The 19,711-nt window shown below is 40.0% G+C and overlaps 1 protein-coding gene across 1 annotated transcript in view; it reads left to right on the top strand.

The window, feature by feature from the left end:
* znf236 (zinc finger protein 236) overlaps nt 1-19,711 on the top strand; it is a 50,100-nt gene that overhangs the window by 6,061 nt on the left and 24,328 nt on the right. Inside the window, exons 3-15 of the mRNA XM_005743235.1 lie at nt 1,558-1,722; nt 1,816-1,994; nt 2,793-2,923; nt 6,951-7,123; nt 11,494-11,616; nt 12,671-12,844; nt 13,696-13,873; nt 13,995-14,267; nt 15,003-15,206; nt 15,307-15,439; nt 16,865-17,125; nt 17,232-17,452; nt 18,323-18,424. Coding sequence (XP_005743292.1) covers nt 1,558-1,722; nt 1,816-1,994; nt 2,793-2,923; nt 6,951-7,123; nt 11,494-11,616; nt 12,671-12,844; nt 13,696-13,873; nt 13,995-14,267; nt 15,003-15,206; nt 15,307-15,439; nt 16,865-17,125; nt 17,232-17,452; nt 18,323-18,424 — 2,317 coding nt within the window. The remainder of the gene's footprint in view (nt 1-1,557; nt 1,723-1,815; nt 1,995-2,792; nt 2,924-6,950; nt 7,124-11,493; nt 11,617-12,670; nt 12,845-13,695; nt 13,874-13,994; nt 14,268-15,002; nt 15,207-15,306; nt 15,440-16,864; nt 17,126-17,231; nt 17,453-18,322; nt 18,425-19,711) is intronic.

Here is a 19,711-nt window from a genome sequence, read left to right as displayed (position 1 = left end):
TGCCACACCCAGGCCTGATTAATGCCATACCTGTTCTCAATCAAGAAATCACTTTCTGACCTGTCTGACAAAGTGGAGTAGACCAAAAGATACTCAAAAGCCAGACATGATGCCATTATCCAAGTAAATTCAGGAACAAATGAGAAACAAAGTAATTGAGATCTCTTGGTCTGGAAAAGGTTATAAAGCCATTTTTAAAACTGTGGGACTCCAGTGAACCACAGTGAGAGCCACTATCCACAAATGTCAAAAACATGGAACAGGGGGGAAACTTCCCAGGAGTGGCTGGCTCACCAAAATTAATCCAAGAGTGCAGCAACGACTCATCCAAGAGGTCACAAAAGACTCCAGAACGACATCCGAAGAACTGGTCTCACTTGCCTCAGTTAAAGTCGGTGCTCATGACTCCACCATAAGAAAGAGACTGGGCAAAAACGACCCGCATGCAGAGTCCCAAGACAAAAACCACTGCTGAGCAAAAAGAGGTTCATCTCAGTTTAGCCAGAAAACATCTTGATGATTCCCAAGACTTTTGAGTAAATACTCTGTGAACTGAGGAGAAAAAGCTGAACTTTTTGGAAGGTGTGTGTCCCACTACATCTGGCATAACAGTAACACAGGATTTCAGAAAAGGAACATCATGCCAACAGTGAAGTAAGACGATGGTAGTGTGATGGCTAGCACCTGAGTCACCACATAGGACAGAAAGTATTCTTGAAATAACATTTTGAAAACTTCTCTTCACTTCTTTATGATCACGTATGGCGATGTTGTATGAAGCGGGTACACTGTGATAATGGTTGTGTTGGTGGTTTCTCTTGGTGTAGGATAATTGGACTGCGTTCCTTGGGAACTCATTCTACATCACATTCATTTATGCATTTTAAAGCACTCGCAGCACTCACATCTCTGCCTGCTTCACTTCTTGCTCGCTTTTGGTCACACTCCCTCTCTCACTTCTTTGTTCTCAGGATCTCACACATTGCGCACAATCACAGGCAAGTTAAGGGATTTAGTTCTTAATGCCATGCTACTGAGGAGAAAGTTAGAATAGAGAGACCGGGAGCAAAAAGATGTCAATTGGAGCTTAATTCGTTTCATTTGCAGCTGCACCTGTAGCTCTGGGCCATTTAAATTTCAAGTCCATTGCCTTTGCTCCCACTTTCCAGGTTGAAGAGCAGTGGCCTCTGAGTATGCCAGAGTGAGTAAGACTCAACTGTGTCAGTACCACTCTCAGACTTGACTAGATTCAAAAAAGCACTCTAAAATGAAGTCAGCTTGTTCTCCTAATAGAAAAGAAATTTAATATTGGGGCCATTTTTGCCTCATGGGGATTTTTTTCCTTTGCCTGTTAATATACAGTACTCTCTACCCTTCACAACAAAGCAGTTTCTTAATTTAAACAAAGTAGCACATTGATTGAGATTCAGCTGTTTCATCTTGTCTTTTTAGTCTCTTCTCTGTCTCCATCTGCCTTCACATAGTGACAGCAGCAACAAGAAGCTCACAGCAGAAGGTCATTTTTTTTCCATTCTTTCATTTCTCTTTCTCTTGCAGCCTCATCGTTGTGACCAGTGCTCACAGACGTTCAACGTGGAGTTCAACCTCACGCTACACAGGTCCACACACACTACATCGGACTTCACCTGCCCCGTTTGCAATAAGAAGTTCTCTCGCATCGCCAGCCTTAAATCCCATATCATGCTGCATGAGAAGGAGGAGGTAAAATGCCTCATGCTGTGGTTTCTGTGCATATTATGCACTTTTATTTCTCTTTTAGACTCCTTTCTATGTTATTGGTTTCCATTCTTGCAGAATCTGATCTGTGTTGAGTGCGGAGATGAGTTTGTTCTTCAAAGCCAGCTCTCTCTGCATTTGGAGGAGCATCGGAAGGAGCTCTCGGGCATCAAGGTCTACACCTGCAAGACCTGCGACAAGGAGTTCAAGACGTCTGCGCAAATAAAGGAGCATATGAAGAGTCACATCAAAATGAGGTCAAACAAGACACTTCAGGATGCTGATTTATTACATTTGACACAGTCAAGTGGAAAAGCTTTGGGTTAAAAATTTGGCATGAATCATGCAGCTGTTTAAAGAAAAATTCAAAGCATCGACATATCTAGTATTTTGTACAGACCGAGGGGTGTCTGATTCAGGATAGATGAATCTTTTATGAAGAAAAAAACATTTTTGCAAAAACAGTTTTAGGTGAATTTGCAGCTCTGCAGAGTGATGAAATTAAAGCACCATCTTTCATGGCGTTCATGGAAAATAATTACATTTGTAGTCATTGTCAGATAATCTTTCATTTGAGCTAAGCACAAAAATGCTTAAGCGAGTCTATGCAGCTGTTCTCAAAACTCTCTGTAGCCTGTTATTGCTAGAGGCTAAGCCAATTTAATGCTTTATGCTACTTCAGAGCTATTCTTTTAGACATGGTTTCTATGATAATGTTAATTTGCAGACTAGTAACAAATATGCTACTTATTGGACTAAGGCCTGTTTTAAAGAAGTTCAATTTCCTGTAAGTTTACAGCTGAGTACTTTTAAAACTCATTAAACCATTCAGAAAGCACTTGTGTGTAATGCCACATACCATTTTGTCTTTACTTATAGAACAAACATTTGTTTTAATTGTAAAGAAAATACTTGTACACAAAGGATAATTGTCTAAATCTCAAACATAAGGCTTAAAAAACTGTTTTGTTGTATTATGAGTGACCTTCCGTGGTCCTATGTTAATGCACACTATATTAAACTAGATTTTTTTCTCATGGTTCTTTGCTTTACAGGCCACTTACTTCTACTTCAAGAAACTACAAGAAAAACATAGATCGCAGTGGGTTCACAAACAGCTGCCATCATTGTGGAAAGGCTTTCAAAAAGCCCAGCCAGCTCATCAGGCACATCCGAATACACACAGGTGAGTGAGAATGGAAAAATAAAAACCTGATTATGGTGCTTATATTGAGATTTAAGCTCAGAGCAAAAATACTGCAGAAACTGGAGGGTAGAATTTGTATCTACTTCAGGCCAAAACAGGATCCTTTAGGCTAATTTTCTTTGTTCTGGATAATGAATTTATAAACAAAAAAAACTTTAGACAGCCATTCAGCATTGAGAAGAGGATCTAATTGTTTCTCCTTGATAGTTCACAGTGGTTTTAATTAGCTTAGATCAGTGGTTCCCAAACTTTTTTTGCTAGCCCCCCCCCCCTTTGTTTTACAAGAAAAAAGTGTGGGGCGGGAACCCACACTTTGGGAAGGTCTGGCTTAGATGTTAAATTTAAATATTGGGATGAGCATTATGAGTCTTATGTGAAGGAATGTAAAGTTTACAAAATTTGGAAAACTTCTGACACCTATTCACTCTGAACCTCCATCCATCCATCCATCCATCCATCCATCTTCATCCGCTTTGTCCGGGGCCGGGTCTCGGGCGCAGCAGCCTAAGCAAAGAGGCCCAGACCTCCCTCTCCCCAGCCACCTCCTCCAGCTTATCCGGGGGAATACCAAGGCGTTCCCAGGCCAGCCGAGAGATATAATCTCTCCAGCGTGTCCTGGGTCTGCCCCGGGGCCTCCTCCCGGTGGGACATGCCTGGAACACCTCACCCAGGAAGCGCCCAGGGGGCATCCTTGTCAGATGCCCGAACCACCTCAGCTGGCTCCTTTCGATGTGGAGCAGCAGCTGCTCTACTCTGAGCCCCTCCCGGATGGCCGAACTTCTCACCCTATCTCTAAGGGAGAGGCCAGCCACCCTTCGGAGGAAGCTCATTTCTGCCGCTTGTATCCGCGATCTCGTTCTTTCGGTCACTACCCACAGCTCGTGGCCACACTCTGAACCTGTTAGGAAAAATGTCAGTAAAAACTAGGAAAGGGAAATGATAGAATTTAGTGATTCCATTGTCGATTCTCTTTGGGTTCTTATTGGCTCTGCTTTGAGAATCCCCAACATTGCTATGCAATGCTGTGTGGTCAAATAATTGTTCATTTTGGAGGTGTTTCCCCTTTTTGTAGTGACACAAAAAAAAGTAATACAGATTCATACATTACACAGAACACTTTTATTAAAAGTAAAAAGTTATTTTACTGTTTTTCTATAAAATGACCTGAAATACATTGCATCATAATTACCAGTTAACAATATAAACCCACAGGTTACGTCCATACACACCAACACAAATTCCTATCCTAATGAGGACACACACATAATCTTTCTCTTAGTATTCAGGTATGAACACAGAGCAAAGATGAAAACCACCACAAAGAGACTGTCCTGGATGCAGTGTGCACTTAACTCTCTCGGTTTGTGGAATGAAAAATAAAAAGTCCATACGCATGCAATGTATTTGTGCAAGTAGAAATGATAAGCAGGATCAATAGACACGCAGGCTAACTGTAAAAACTTCTCACTTTTAAAGTTTAACATGATGTTTATATCAATTTCTATTAAATATAGGGTAATTGATATAAACATCATGTTAAACTTTGAAAGTGAAGGGTTTTATAGTTTGTAGCAGACTGCAGGCTCACGTTAAATTGGATGCCAACAATACGTTTTTGTAATTTGAGTCTTCTTTTGAGGAAACTCTTATTTTAGGGACTGAGGAGATCAGCTGTTGTAGTTTTGAAAGCCAGATGTCTGTCATTCTTGCTTGTATAGCTTCTATAGTATTCAGCTACTTGTTTTATAATGTGTCAAACATTTGTGTGAGCAGAATGTAGCTGATCTATGTCCTGCTTTAAATAAGCAAAGGCTTCAATTATATAATCTGTAAACACCATTAAGCAAAGATGTTAATAAACCCCATGTACGAATGCACCGCCACCACTGATGCTGGCTACTGACCTGTGTGCTGGTAAACATCTATTCAGAACCCGTCAATAGTTTCTAAAACGAATTTAAAATCTAACCAAAGAAGCATTTGTGGTTTTGTCTGTGAAGGTTGTTCTCAGTCATCCAGGTCATCGTAGTCAAAGGAGCTTGCAAAGAAAAGTGTCTGGACTTCTTTAAGTTGCTTGAAGACGTTTCACCTCTCATCCGAGAAGCTTCTTCAGTTCTAAGGTCAAATGGACAAAAGGACCCCCTGATGATCCTCTAATCGCGATTAGAGGGGGTCCTTTTGTCCCTCTGTGGGGGGTTACTCCCACTAGGTTTATATCTGGGACTCTCCACCATTTGACCTTAGAACTGAAGAAGCTTCTCGGATGAGAGGTGAAACGTCTTCAAGCAACTTAAAGAAGTCCAGACGCTTTTCTTTGCAAGCTCCTTTGACCATTTGTGGTTTTAACTTTCTTTTGTGTGTGCACTGCAGTAACAACTTTGTTTACTGACACTGTTCCTCTATAGTGTTCTTGAGCCCTTGTGGTATGTGTGGTGGAGAGAGGTATAGATATTTCTCTGGCTTCTCTGAATCAGTTCTCTGAAACAGTGTGAGCGGTTGCTTCTTATATTTCATTTGTGAATGAATTTTGCATTTGAGGTTCCAGAAACCTGAAGAGTGAGTGGATACTGTCAGCAGCTTGAATTGATGGGGGTTCAGTAGCCTGCAGTGGACTTTCAAGGTGTTTGGAGACTTTTTGTTTTCTTTCATTTTGTTTTTAAATTTTATGTCCCTTTGAGGCACTTTCTTCCTGTGAATGCTGTCCAATAAAATTAAAATATACAAGCCATATATAATCAAGGACTTTTTTGTAGCTCAGAATGAGGGTTTGGGGGGTTTAAGCTATGCCACAATTGGCCCTGATATGGTTAAAACATGGAGTTTGTATTACCATTTTCTCCTGTTATATATGGGTATTTGATATACAAAAACATATTAAGACTTAAAACCACAGGTTAAAAATAATCCTGATGATTTTCTTTTAATGGAAAACTCTTTGGTAGCTACAAACATTTTTATGAGCAGGAAAAAAACAGCGCTTATTCTGGTTTTCTTTTCTTTTGCTCTTTCATATAAGGCTACAAATTTGTAAGTAGCTGCACTGCTTATCTGGAAAAACTGCACACCTTCAGCTGGGCCCATTGCTCAGCTGTGGTATGGAGAGATTGTGTGGGTAGAATTCGATATTCCGTTTCAATTCAAATGTTCTTGTGGTTCCTGTGAACGTTCAGCCATCTGGGTTCAGGTTAATGTAGCCAGTAGCTGCCACCCGCATGTTGTTTACCCATCATCCACAGGTGGCAGGGATAGCTCAGTAGGTAGAGTGGTGGCCCCATGATCGGAAGGTCGGGGGTTCGATTCCCCTGAACAGCTACCCTGAGGTACCCCTGAGCAAGGTACCGTCCCTACACACTGCTCCCCGGGCGCCCAATGGCTGCCCACTGCTTCACTGAGTGAATGGGTTAAATGCAGAGAGCGATTTTCCCCATGGGGACCAATAAAGTACACTTTCTTTCTTTCTTTCTAAATTGTTTGGCCTTGCTGAGCTGGGGGGTTTTAATGCAGAATTGAATTGACTTCTCTTGTGCTTTGAATCTCAAACAACCTTTCAGTTGATGAGTTAAAGACTATAGAAACACACATTATGGTTCATTTGCACCTCTGTGGTTTGCAGTGATGTTGGAATGGTACAGGACTGTATTTGAGTCATCTTAATTTAGCTTGAAGTAATACCAGCCTTATGTTGTTACCAAGGTGATAAAATTGCATGGTTGTACTGTAACAAAATTAGATATCCTACCACTGACAGTCACATATGTGGGTAATATTGTTGGACAAATTCTTATTGAAGCAATGCTGGTGAGTTTTTTAATGATCATACATTAAACACAACCATGTATTGTATAACATATAATAATTACTATATCTCCAGGAATAGTTTTAATTTTGTTGTTGAATTTTCTGGAGATGACAAGGGATTCATTGAGATTGTATAAATTTGATATTATTATAAATATTGTCATTATTACAGCTTGATTCTTGACCTCATCGTGCTCTTCCTCTGCAGGTGAGAGACCCTACAAATGCACGCACTGCGGCAAGGCTTTCAACCAGAAGGTGGTGCTACAGACTCACATGGTGAGACACACCGGGGAGAAACCTCACCTCTGCATGTTGTGCCCTGCCTCCTTCTCCCAGAAGGGGAACCTGCACTCTCATGTTCAGAGGGTTCATTCTGAGGTAAGAGCACAGTAAAAACACAGTCATGGCTTCAGATGCATGTTTCAAGACTGTGTAATTAATTTGTTTATAAAGATTAGATATGGTCATTAAAGGGGAATTGATGCTATAATGTTTTACATTTCTGACATCCTGGTATCACATTGTATAGAAATGGTACCAGTTTAATCTCACCTAAAGAAAGGTTTTCCTTGGGTGAAGTCAGCCATTGTTTTTATTTGAAACTGTTAATGAGCTCCTTGTTTTGTTTACGTGCAAGTTCCTTTTTAACTTAGTGAATCGACTTAAATTCAGGAAACTAAAACTACATTTCAAAGTAAAAGTTCTAAGGACTTTAAATGGTTTCGAGTTAAGGACTTCACACAAATTTATGTAAACAGTTAACACCCAAAACATCATGTTCATGAAAAGTTTACCAGCTTTCTACAATTCACTAGCATGTCTTTCAGTTGTACTGTTTCCCCAGATACATATATGTATTTTTTCTTGTACATCTTGTTGAGCCACACACTAAATTGCCAGAATCTCTGTTCACAGCTTGTTATACTCAAAGCACGGTGCTTTGTCATATTGTTTGTGTGTCAGGAAGGGCATAAGGTTCCTTGTTTGATTTTTCTCCTTTGTAAACACCTCGCAGAAGCCATTTTTTTGCAGCCTAGCTGATTTATCCTTCCTCGTATTGTCAGGGAGGCTAAATGGGGACCGTCAAGTCTTCCACTTAGTGCTACACTGTGGTTGAGGGGTCAGACGAAGGACACACATCATAGATCTCTCTGGGGACCTAAATTCTCATGTGTGTGGTTGTGTCTGTTTCTCGAATTTATAAACTGAACTAGTTAATGGTTGGATTTAAAGAGGTGGTGGTATCTCCTGGTTTAATGACTACTTCCAGTAATGTGGCTACAAGCTGAACTAACTCAGCTCTGTGGCATAATGATTGTAAAGGTCCCTCAAAGGTCCCTCATCACAATGAGCAGCGCTAGGTGAGCATGAATGATGTGTTGTGCTTGCACACCAAGCCTTAAACTAATTTAGTTCACTTCAGCCAACCTGGCTGCTGAGAGAAATAGGTTTACCTGGGTCTTTTCTGTAGCACACACAGTCTGTACTTTCTTATAGTCAGAGGCAAGGAGGTGTAAAATTCTCATTGTTGCAGTCGGGTTGCTTAAACAATATAAATATAAATCAAGCTTAATTATGCACCTAAAGAAGAGATACAGGAAATTGCTACATATATGTTAGCACATCCTTCTTTGTTACTGAAGCGGGGGCGTTTTAATTACGGCTCTTTCAACAGATTTTACTGATTAATAAAAAGCTTCACACTTAGGTTAGTGAGCTGTCAGAGATTGGCAATCATATTAAATGGCTGGTTGTGGTCTGTTATTTGGATTGTGAATAAAAAGTGCTTTTGAGAAAAACGTTGCATAACTTTTTTGTCAGCGGTTCAATCGGTCAAATGAATTGAAGTGTGTGTTGTCTTACCTGCATACACCATTGTGTATTCCATGATAAAAGATGGTGATTTGGCCAGTTGATTGAACTGGAGAGCCCAACGCTGGACCCTTTAAATAATGCATCAGTTTTTCACAAGAGTTCTTTAGCTTTGCTTTTGTAGACAGTTTGTTCTTACAATTGGCTGACTTTAAAAAAAAGAAAAAGTCAGGGGTTATTCACAAAAGATTTCATGCTTTGGTGCTTACTGAGGAGTCAGGGGAGAAAGTGTTTAATGGCATCCAAAGCCTTTGCTTGACACAGATTGTAGTGCTGAAGCTTTTGGAAAAAAGTCATTCTCCTGGGAATCTGTGATTTCAAATCAGCTGCAGAACATTAGTCGTTTCATTGATTGATAAAACACCAATTTACAATATGAGTATCATATTAACCTAATACTAATGAATTTATGTTATTATAATTTGTCTAAAAGTAAAGGACAGAATATTATGCATATGCATATAGGGCTGTTCGATATTGGATGACAACAAACGCTATCGTTTGTTTCGTGGTGTCGTAAAATAAACAGTTTACAGCAATATTTTTTTTCATCGTTTTGATGGTCACTGCAGTGGCTATATTCATTTCTTAAAGTTCTCTCATTCTCTTATATTTAATATAACCACACTACGGACGGACGAGCACCTGTTTTTATGTGTTGTCGTTAGCAACAACGACAGTAAAACCATCGCGTGGCTCCGCTGTCCGCTTGATTGTTTTCCACATAAACCTTTCACAATAAAGCTCAAGATCCTGTTGAGACTTTTCAAAATAAACTGAATCACGTGAACGAGTATGCAGAGAGTTTACGGATGAGAAGCAAAAAAGAGCCGTCAGGTGCTAAAAAAATAAACCTTAGACTCAAACTTTGAAAGAAAATGGTGGCCGTTTCAACTTATGTCTAAAAATGTATAGTTTCATGCATCGGTTAAAACACTCGACTCCAGGTAAAGGACACCCGGCTGGAAAAACTTCACGCAAGTCGAGTTGCCCGAGATTCACAGAATTTACAGAAAATATTACATTTTTGTGATTTATATTGTTGTCAGGGCGATAAATGTCTTATATCGGCATATGAGATTTTGGTCATATCACATAGCCCTATATGCGTATTCATTCACCACAATTTCACACCTTATAAGTTAGACTGATCCACTACAGCCACCTCCAGTTATAGCTGGCTTTTGACTTTTGTGAAATGGGAACGTGAACCTTGAACTCTGTTTAGCTTGCTTTTGCATTCTTGATAAAACAGTTTCTGGCTTTGTGAAAAACTTTATGAAGAACCAATGGCAGCATTACAAATGCCTTCCAAGGATTACTGTCTTAAAACGCATGCTGCTATTTCCTCATTTGATTTATATCAGCTAGTAGGGGATATATACAATGTATATGTAACTTGTACCCTGACACAATATTCTCAACATTTCCTCTGCTCCAGAATCAACCAGGTAACAAGTACAGTACTGTGCAAAAGTCACGAGCTGCCCCCTTTAAAAACATAATAATACATTTTGCGAGGAAAATAGGAAATGGGTACACGTCATTGACCAAGGATTGGACTGAAGAAACTCTCAGAAAGACTTGAGAACTGTTGCTCAGGACTAATTAAAAAAATTACAAGCTCCTCTTTAGGAAGCAAAATATAAAGAAATGACAGGTGGCTCAAGACTTCTGCACAGCACTGTAGTTGAGGTGTAGACTTTTACATTGGAGTTAACAGAATTAGAGAAAGAAAAAAAAACAGATTCTTTCCACTGTGACCTCTAAGGTGAAGGGGGTCAAACTAAAGCACTATATACATACCACCCCTGGATCAGCTGCCCAGTGAATTACATTGAAATATATTTCAATAATAGAAGAGTATGCCCTCCAGTTCTTACACTTTCACTCGGCTTCCTTTTTCATCTTCCACAGACATTTCTGTCATGATTCATTTGTCATTGTGGCCATCTGTACCCTCACCCTTTTTACCAGCTCCCCATATGATCTTCTCTTCTAGTTATTCCCCATCTTTGACAGTCCTTTTCTCCCGCTTCATCACCACCACTACAAGAAAATAACAGTCCTCCTCCTCTGTCCAGCCATCTCTCCCATATGTTCCACACCAGCACAGGCCAGTGCAACAAGCCCATCATCCTGGCACTGATGATACCTTTCTGGGGCTCTTTCATATGCCCCACACTCTTCCAAACATACTTCAAATGCATCCTTTCCAGTGAATACAGACTTGAACCAGCTTCATCTACTTCACCAGTGGTTTACCCTCACAGGAAAAGCAATCAAAAGTTTTTGGTGTCAAGCTCAAAAGACCTATAGATATTTTTTTTTTTTGTAACTGCATTTAGATTAAATATTAGACTTACCTCATTTCCATATACTGCTGTGTTTTCAGTTATGGAAGTGTTCTTCAGCATTCTACCTACACGTTTGCTCAGTCTCAAGGATTTTACAGCTATAACATACAGACATATGTAGGACGTATATGTAGAATGTAGACACAAAGCTCCCTCACAGCAAAGTAACACAACATCTGACTGAAATCTGGTCGCATTTGTGGTGTACACTTGAGGGATTGAATTTTTAGAAAAGGAAGAAAATTGTAAAAACTAAATGGACAATTTATATTTTACTTCTTTATAAGCATCATACTTCAAGTCTGACACAGTGACTATATAATGTAGTAGTTAAAAATCTTTTGCCTAACACATGAAAGATCGCTGGTTCTAGCAGCAGAGCAGCCATAAGAAGCTTACTTGAGGTCTAAAACAGCTTGAAAGAGTGATTTATAGATTGATGTATGCACTCTTTATTGGAAATATTATTATATAGCTAGCTAGCTGTAATGTGCTTTGTGTGTTTGTGTTCTCTTACAGACCAAAGGGGTGCCGCTGTTCCCGTGCATGGACTGCAGCTGTGTATTTAAGAAACTTGGCAGTCTGAACGCCCACATCAGCAAAATGCACATATCCGTGATTGAGGTGCCATCCACCACTTCGGTAAGAGAAGGTTGTGTACCAAACGAGAACATCCGCTGGAAAACATTTCTTTGGTCCAGCATCTGAACAGAGGGTTCTTAAGTGTCCTGTGGTCCTCATGTTTAATGTTAACGAGACACCCTGGAGTTTGTTTCCCAAATTAGTTCATACGTAGGCTGTTTGCTTATACTTCAGAAAATTATGCTGTTTTTCTCATCTTTTTTTTTCCCTGAGGAAAGAAGTAGCTTCCCATAACTCGATTATGATCCAGAATTATTATCACTTTTTTCAGTGTGCCAGCAGCAGGAAAAACAAAGTGCAGCACTAAAAAAAAAACCTCAGCTGTATTGAATGCAGACAAGTCTAGTTTGATTCACTGTGGTTGGTAGCTTTAGCGAACCCCAGAGGCACTGTTACTGATAATGCTTCTCAAATTGTGGACTTTTATTTCCTTCTTTATCCAAAGATTACTGCACAGGATAAAGGGTTTTAGTTTTTTGTTTTAGTTTGTTTTTTAGTGGTAGATAATGGTTGTGGTTTGTTTTTTTTGCCATTGGTATTTCAATACATCCATGTCACCACTGCTAGAAACTCTAAAAACTTCAATTTTATTGCACTAAAAGAGCAGCACCGTCTTTCAGTTTTGACCTGGTAAAATATTTCCGCCTGCTCTAGAACAATCAAGAACAGCTGCTGCCAAATTTGACCTGGTGTACAGTCATACAAAGCAGCATAAAGCCAGTCGTCGCCCTAGTTAGAACGAGAATGGTGTGTTTCCATTATTTGGTTGTTAGCAGGTTATTAATTACAGCCTTCATTTTTCAGTGATGATCTACCTGCCATATCTACACTTAAACGAACCTTGTGTTGAGAAGTTGTATCTCCGTGTTAATATGTGCATAAATAATGTGGGCATTAATATTTTATTTAATAATCACCAGTGCTTTGTTTCAAGCTCAACAGAGCCACTAATCAAAGTTAAGTCATCCCACAAATTGTGACCTGACCCAGCTCTTCGTCACGTTGCTCTGTGTCTTTCTTGGTCCCCTCACCTCTTTTTTTGTCTTTTTTATAGGAGGCTGAAACAACAGGTCAGGCTACAGGGGTGCCAGAAGTTGGCGAGGGAGTGACAGATGTCATCCAGCAACTTCTAGAGCTGTCAGAACAGGTCAGTGGGGAGACAGCCCAGCCCCAGCCCCCAGAGCCAGCTATCACAATGGAAACTGCTATTAACCAGGACATCCTACAGGTGAGTGGCGTGTAATCGCATGATTGTTACAATATAAAAAGCAGTATCCAGTAACAATCTGGATGACAATCCGCAGACCCAGCTTGTACATTACAGACATTAATCTTCACTCAATGAGAATGGACTTAAACTGCAGATAAACATGATATATTCAGACATAAGTTTTGAACTAAAAAGACTCCTGAGTGATGAATGATATGCTCTGCTTTCATTTGGTGATTGAATGTCAAGATTTTTTCACTGTTCTGCAAACACCATCCATCCAGGAGAGAGGGCAGTTTAACAAATATGCACCAGGAACTTTTAGAGATGAGCATCATCACAGAGTTTAAAACGGCCTCTACTCCCCAGCATGATAAGATATGATTGTCGCTGAACTTTGCTTTGCATCATGGCTTTTTTATTTTTTATTTTAGTGGCCATATTAAAATTATTAGTACATGAATAATGAGATATTTTTAAATAATCACTTTCAGTGTTTTTCAAAGTTTTAAGCAGCAATCGTGTTTTCGATTTTGCTTTTCCCGGAAATATTCTTTGCACTTTGTTAAAAGAACCTCGTTATTTACTGATGTCCACAGGTCCTGCACTTTAAAGGGTTCTCTTTCAAGTAAAAAAAATCCCTTGATTTGTAATGACATTAGTGTGTGTGTGTGTGTTTTACTTTTAAACCGCTAAAAATGAAATGATTTTGTAAAGACGACTGTAATTTCTAAGTTTACACTACAATCACATCTTGATTGTTCGGTTGATTGCTTCTTTTCAAATCCATTGCTGTGGTTATTTGAAATTGCTTGTGTGTCTGAGGTGTGCATGTATATTAAAGTTGTGGTGGTCCTCTGGTACTACAGCAAGCGCTGGAGAACAGCGGGCTGAGTGTGGTCCAACCCCAGAGTGACGCCCCATCAAGAGAGTCAGAGAACCAAACGACCGATGGCGCTGTTGTGGAAAACAAGAAAGTGCAAAGTACAGACAAACTGAACAGGGAGAAAAAGAGGAGCATTTTTAAGAAACCTATACAAATGCCAGGTAGGAGGGGATATTTTACTCTTTATGAGTTTACCCTTTCAGTAAGATTCATTTAATAAATACTGTTACAGAGATAATTGTTTTCTTTTTTTAAAATAAAATTATGTTCTGCCCTTTCCAGGCTCCATCAGGGAGGAGGATGGCGTTCGCTGGCACGGATGCCCCTACTGCTCCAAGGAGTTTAAGAAGCCCAGTGACCTTGTTCGGCACATACGCATCCACACCCACGAGAAGCCTTTCAAGTGCAAACAGTGCTTCAGAGCTTTTGCTGTCAAGAGCACCCTCACAGCACATATGAAGACGCACACGGGTATCAAGGCCTTCGAGTGTCAGAGCTGTCTGAAGTGCTTCTCCACCTCTGGCAGCATGAAAGTGCACATGCGGCTGCATACAGGTGAGAAGCGGGTCCGCTTTGTGAAGGGGTCACACCTAAAGCCATAGCAACACCAGCACATTTCACTTTATAGAGTCACTCCGTATGTTACATTATTTACTTGTTACTCTAGCATAGTTACTTTAAGCATAAGTTAAAGGAGAAGTGTGTGGGCTCTAAATATGTTTCAGCCGCTGTTATTTAGAATAAATAAGATATGTTGTGGTAAATTATGCAACAAATTGCTCAGGCAGGACCTGCATAAATCTCATGGTGCCACTAAAGCTAGAACCCTCATTTGTATTCATGTATATACTGTATACGCTATATGTGTTTGAGCTACTATGTGCACCGGTGCATTCGTTTTTGTCTCTCTAATTGCTGTGTAGTGTCACTCTGTTAGGTGTTTACTTTAGTGCTGGTTGTGTGTTAGTTCTAAGGGAAAGTTTTGATAAATGTGTTTTCAGACGTATGTCTCCGAAGGCTTCATGCTTTCAAAGTTTTGTGTCTGTTTTGTTTCATACACTGTTACCTGCTAAATGAAGGCTTTTAACCTTATGTAGCCAAAATGAAAGCAAATTACGAGAGCGTATATTTTTATATGTGTTATGTTTTCATGTTGATTTAGTTAATAACTTTAAAACCTCTATGTGAGTTTAGATTTTCATTTTATTTTATTTTTCTGTTGTTGTTTAGAAAAAGTTATATAAATATTAATTTTCCAAAACATCTATTTTTTTCCCTGACTTGTTCTAGGTGTGAGGCCTTTCCCCTGCCCTCACTGCGACAAGATCTTTCGTACGTCGGGACACAGGAAAACACACATCGCTTCTCACTTCAAAAGCTTGCAGCAGAAGAAGCATAAATTTCCACGGAAAGCAAACAAAGCCAAAGTGTCCAAAAGCAACCTACCGCTACCAGATATCCCCTTGCAGGAACCCATCCTCATCACTGACTTTGGTAAGAGGGCATGGTGACAGGCACACATATTGGGCGATGCTGCATTATTTTCACCACACAGAAGGCTAGCTGTTGTAAGCTCACGTGTTGTTTTTAACAGGTCTCATCCCATCCCAAAACCCCCGCCTGGCTTTTCAACAGTACCTGGATGTTGTGGCCAATGACCGGCCATACAAGTGCCAGTTCTGCAGTAAAGCCTATAAGAAGTCAAGTCACCTTAAACAGCATGTCAGGTAAAGCTTCTATGTAATAGTGATGTTTCAGTGCATAGTCTCAAAGAGCGAGAACACAATGGCTTTTTGAGGGCCAGTGCAAGTGTTTTTTTTCATAATCTGTTGCTACTTGCTAGTTTCTTTTTAGAATACAACACAGGTGAAGAGAATTATGGTCAGGATAACCACGTATGTTGAAGGCTGGAGGTGAGAAGAGCAGAACAGAGGAGGCATCACTGACAATAGATCTGACATTTAACAAGTCAGATACTGAATGACAGGAGGACACCACAGGCCATCAAAAGAGGAGACATCTTTGGTTCTGAAATTAGTTTTTGGCAGGATCCACATTGTCAACCCGTTTTTAATGGTCCTCTAGGGATAAACCCTAAAAGTGGAAATAACCTGCAATTTGAATATTTTTCCCCCAAATAACAAAGTTTAGCAAACACTTGACTTTTTAGATTTGCGTCTAACACGAAATGATTTCACACTGAAGTCAGCAGAGCAGCGTGTCCCACAAATCCTTTCTTAGCTGATCTTATAATGTTAGTCTACATAATCATATCAGAGAAGTATTAACAAGTGTGTACCGCTCAGCAAGGTTTCATTTTGCTTGTCTTAAGCTCATCTGCAGACAGAAGGAAGGAGAAACAGTGGAACAGATTAGAGGGAGTTGGAAGTTTGTTGACAGACATAATGAATTTGGTGAGAATGAAATAAATGAGATTGAATTCATGCAAGAGAAGAAAGAGAGTGTGAAGGGGGGAAGTACAGAAGAGTTGAAAAAGAGAAATAGCTATATTCAGCAAACCCACTTCAACCTGTAAATATATATATACTCTTAATCCTTTTTCCCCCAATTTATTTGCTTGTTTTACACCGCACATGGCTGAACTTTATTAACCTTGTTTCAAATGACCCTGTCATTTATGGATGGAGAGCAATAAGTGGTCTAATCACTCAGCTGCTCTGCTCTGTGTATCTCTGTTGAACTTTGTAGCCAATCTTTATGACAGAAATCTAGTCATTTGTCTTTGAGGATAATGATAAATAATGATGCTGCCATGTGTGTAGTGCCTTTTTAATGGCTGGTGCCTCATTATTCTTGTTTTCTGGCAGATTTTGAGTTCTAACTTGTAATGCAAGCTGAGGATCTATGTCTGCCTACCCCTACTGACAGTGCCCTTGAATTACCCATGAACCTGTACTGATACTTAAAAAATTTAGGGAATTTGATTCAAGTTCACCAAGTAATATATCATCCTGACAGGTCATGCTGGACCATGCATAGTGATTTTCCACCTTGTACTAAGGATATACCAATGAATTCTGTTCCTTAGTATTGGCAGCATTCCTCAAAAACTCATCTACAGCAGTGTGCTAGTACCTTTTAGGCTGCTTGATGTCCCGATACACACTGAACCTGTTTTTGAATGTTGCCAGGTCTCATACAGGAGAAAGGCCCTACAAGTGTGTCCAGTGCAGTCGCAGTTTTGCCTCCTCGGGAGTCCTCAAAGCTCACATCCGAACACATTCGGGGCTAAAGGCATACAGGTGTTGTATGTGCGACACAACGTTCACCACCAGCGGCAGCTTAAGGCGCCACATGACCACTCACAGTGACCTGCGACCTTACATGTGCCCCTACTGCCAGAAGACCTTTAAGTCATCACCTAACTGTAGGAAACACATGAAGACGCACAGGTCTGATTTCTGACAGTCTGCTATTTCACAGATGGATTGGACTGTTTACAGGGATGTTGTTGTGCTCTGTGAATGTATCAATCAGAGCTATGTCCTGTCAAACCAGGTATGAACTGGCCCAGCAGCTACAACCCCAGTCAGGAGAAGACCCCCTGGGAGCTGGCACTGTAGCCCATGACATGCAAGTGGAAATAGAGGGTGACACTCTCCAGCAAGCCCCGTCTGAAGCAGCAGAGCAGCAGAGCATGCTGGGACTGAGCCAGACAGAGGTTGTAAATGGAGGCCAGCAAGTGACACTGGACGCAAACCTGACTGTACAAGGAGAAGGTAAGAGCAACTGAATTCATGTCATATTATATAATGGAATATGTGCAAGTTGTGAAAGATTCAGTGGAACTCGTGAAAGCTGTAACACTGAAACCTCATTTTGCAGAGAAAGCGTAGCATTAAATTACCAAATTCTTCCAAAAACTCTGTGACACACCTTCAAGAAAGTTTTCTGAGGTAATCTGTGCGTTGTGTGAGTTAAGTTTCATTGCACTGAAAACTTTCAGTTTTCTTAAACGTGTCAGAGAGCAGAATAACTTCAATGTACCTCCCCATCGTCTCCATCTGTTTGCTCTGTAGACCAACACATATGGTTTCACGCAGTATAGCTCAGCACACAGCCTCCAGAGCTTTAGCACTCCAAGGATAGTAATAGAATGATTAGTAATCCCTCTCTAAGGTCCAGGATCTGGTCCCTTAAAGTAAATTGAAAGTCATCTCCAGAAAGAAGCAGCTCAGCCTAGCTGACATCTGAAAACTCTCTAGATTTCAAATGTACATCATGTAGTCAGGTTCCATAATCTTGACCTCAGCTCTCTATATTTGATAAGACTTCATTAATATACAGAAAGCAAATCTACTTTGCATTTAAAGAAGGTACACTGCTAAAAATAAAGTGTAGCTTACAGTATTTTAATATGATACTTATAAATAAATATTGTCACACATAACACACAGTTATTTTTGTTATTCTAAAAATGTTCTGTGCATGTAACTGTGCATGGTGAGCTGTGTTAGTTAGGAAATCTGCAATGTAACTTGCTTTTTTAACCTCAATTGAAAGTTTAACAGTGGAAATATTGTTCTACTGTTTGTTTCTGTGAGCACTAACTAACTTGTTGCTTTGCATCTCTTTCTTTGTCGTGACAGACTCATATGTGACTACCCAGCATGCTTTGCCTCAGACTATCAGCCAGTTTGAGACACCAGCACTTCCTCAGTCTTCGTTTGACCAGCAAGCTCTAACACAAGGTATAAACATAGCATGTGTGGGCTGTTATGTGACAAAGATAACATGGTATGTTTATTTGCTATATCGTCTGTGCAAAACACAGGTTCACTGTTTCAGAATTCAAGAGCCAGTAATATATGAAGAGTAGTAGTAACTCGTGCATAGTACCTTTAGTTATATGCACGCTTTCTGTTATAAGGCTTAACTAACAAAGTGTAGGTATTGGCCATATTAGTTATGAAATCTCTTATTTTGAATTAATACCAAAGGAAATCAGTCACACATAAATAGAATTGGTGGAATAACCCTTACTTCAGCTTCACAAAGGTCCCAAATGACAGAGCGGTCGTGGGAGAAAGGAAGACTCTTTACAATTCCCACAACAAACCGAGCAACAGTTAATTTCATCAAACTATATATACCCTCTACCAATGTGTCTGGTATCTCCATATGTCTTTTGAAATTAGTGTGTTCTCAAACATTTTTCTTCTTCTTCTTGCACTAACTCACCATGGCGGCTGACTGCTGTTGCCAGCCAGCTTCCTTTGAGATCAGTATCAAACATCTGTGAGGCAAACTGAACTTTTCAATTCTGTGAGGAGGTTCAAGAGATTCTGTTGAACTTCAAACTTGACATGAACAGAGTTGGAGTTGTTGTCATTTTAGGAATGAAGACATATGGATTTGTCAAAAAAAATTGATGTGTATGATTAGCTAGGCTTTTCATCATCACTTTATCTTTTTACTCCTGCAGGTCACCTGTCAGGACTGAAGCCTTATTATTTACTAGGGTGTGAAGTACTACAGCTAATGACACTGGTCTCTGGGGGCCTCTGGGAGAAGCCCTGTATTTCTTGCTACTTTATATATGTGTTGTTTACAGTAACTACACTGTGGTTGATTGAAGGTTGATTTAAGGTTCACACACTGTTTCTGCTGCACATTTGGTGGCTCTTAAAAGTGTCACATAAAGAATGTGCCCACACTGCCACTTTATTAACGCTACAGTCACACTAGAGAAAACAGTGATTGAGGTCGCGGCACAAACAAAAACATTGTGATCGGATACTCTAAGGCAGCGGTCTCCAACCTTTTTTGCGCCACGGACCGGTTTATGCCCGACAATATTTTCACGGACCGGCCTTTAAGGTGTCGCAGATAAATACAACAAAATAAAACTAGTACCGGTACAGAAAAAAAGAAGATTTATTCATAACACACGTGAATAGACCCAGAAAAACCGAGTTAACGATCAAAACGATAACAAAATAACGCTGAAAACCGATAAAAACCCTGAAAACTATACA

Source organism: Pundamilia nyererei, unplaced genomic scaffold, assembly GCF_000239375.1.
Source record: "Pundamilia nyererei isolate P.nyererei 1_Seehausen unplaced genomic scaffold, PunNye1.0 scaffold00129, whole genome shotgun sequence".
Classification (NCBI taxonomy): Eukaryota; Metazoa; Chordata; class Actinopteri; order Cichliformes; family Cichlidae; genus Pundamilia; species Pundamilia nyererei.
Note: the sequence above shows the minus strand (reverse complement) of the source record. Positions and strands in the feature narration are given on the sequence as shown.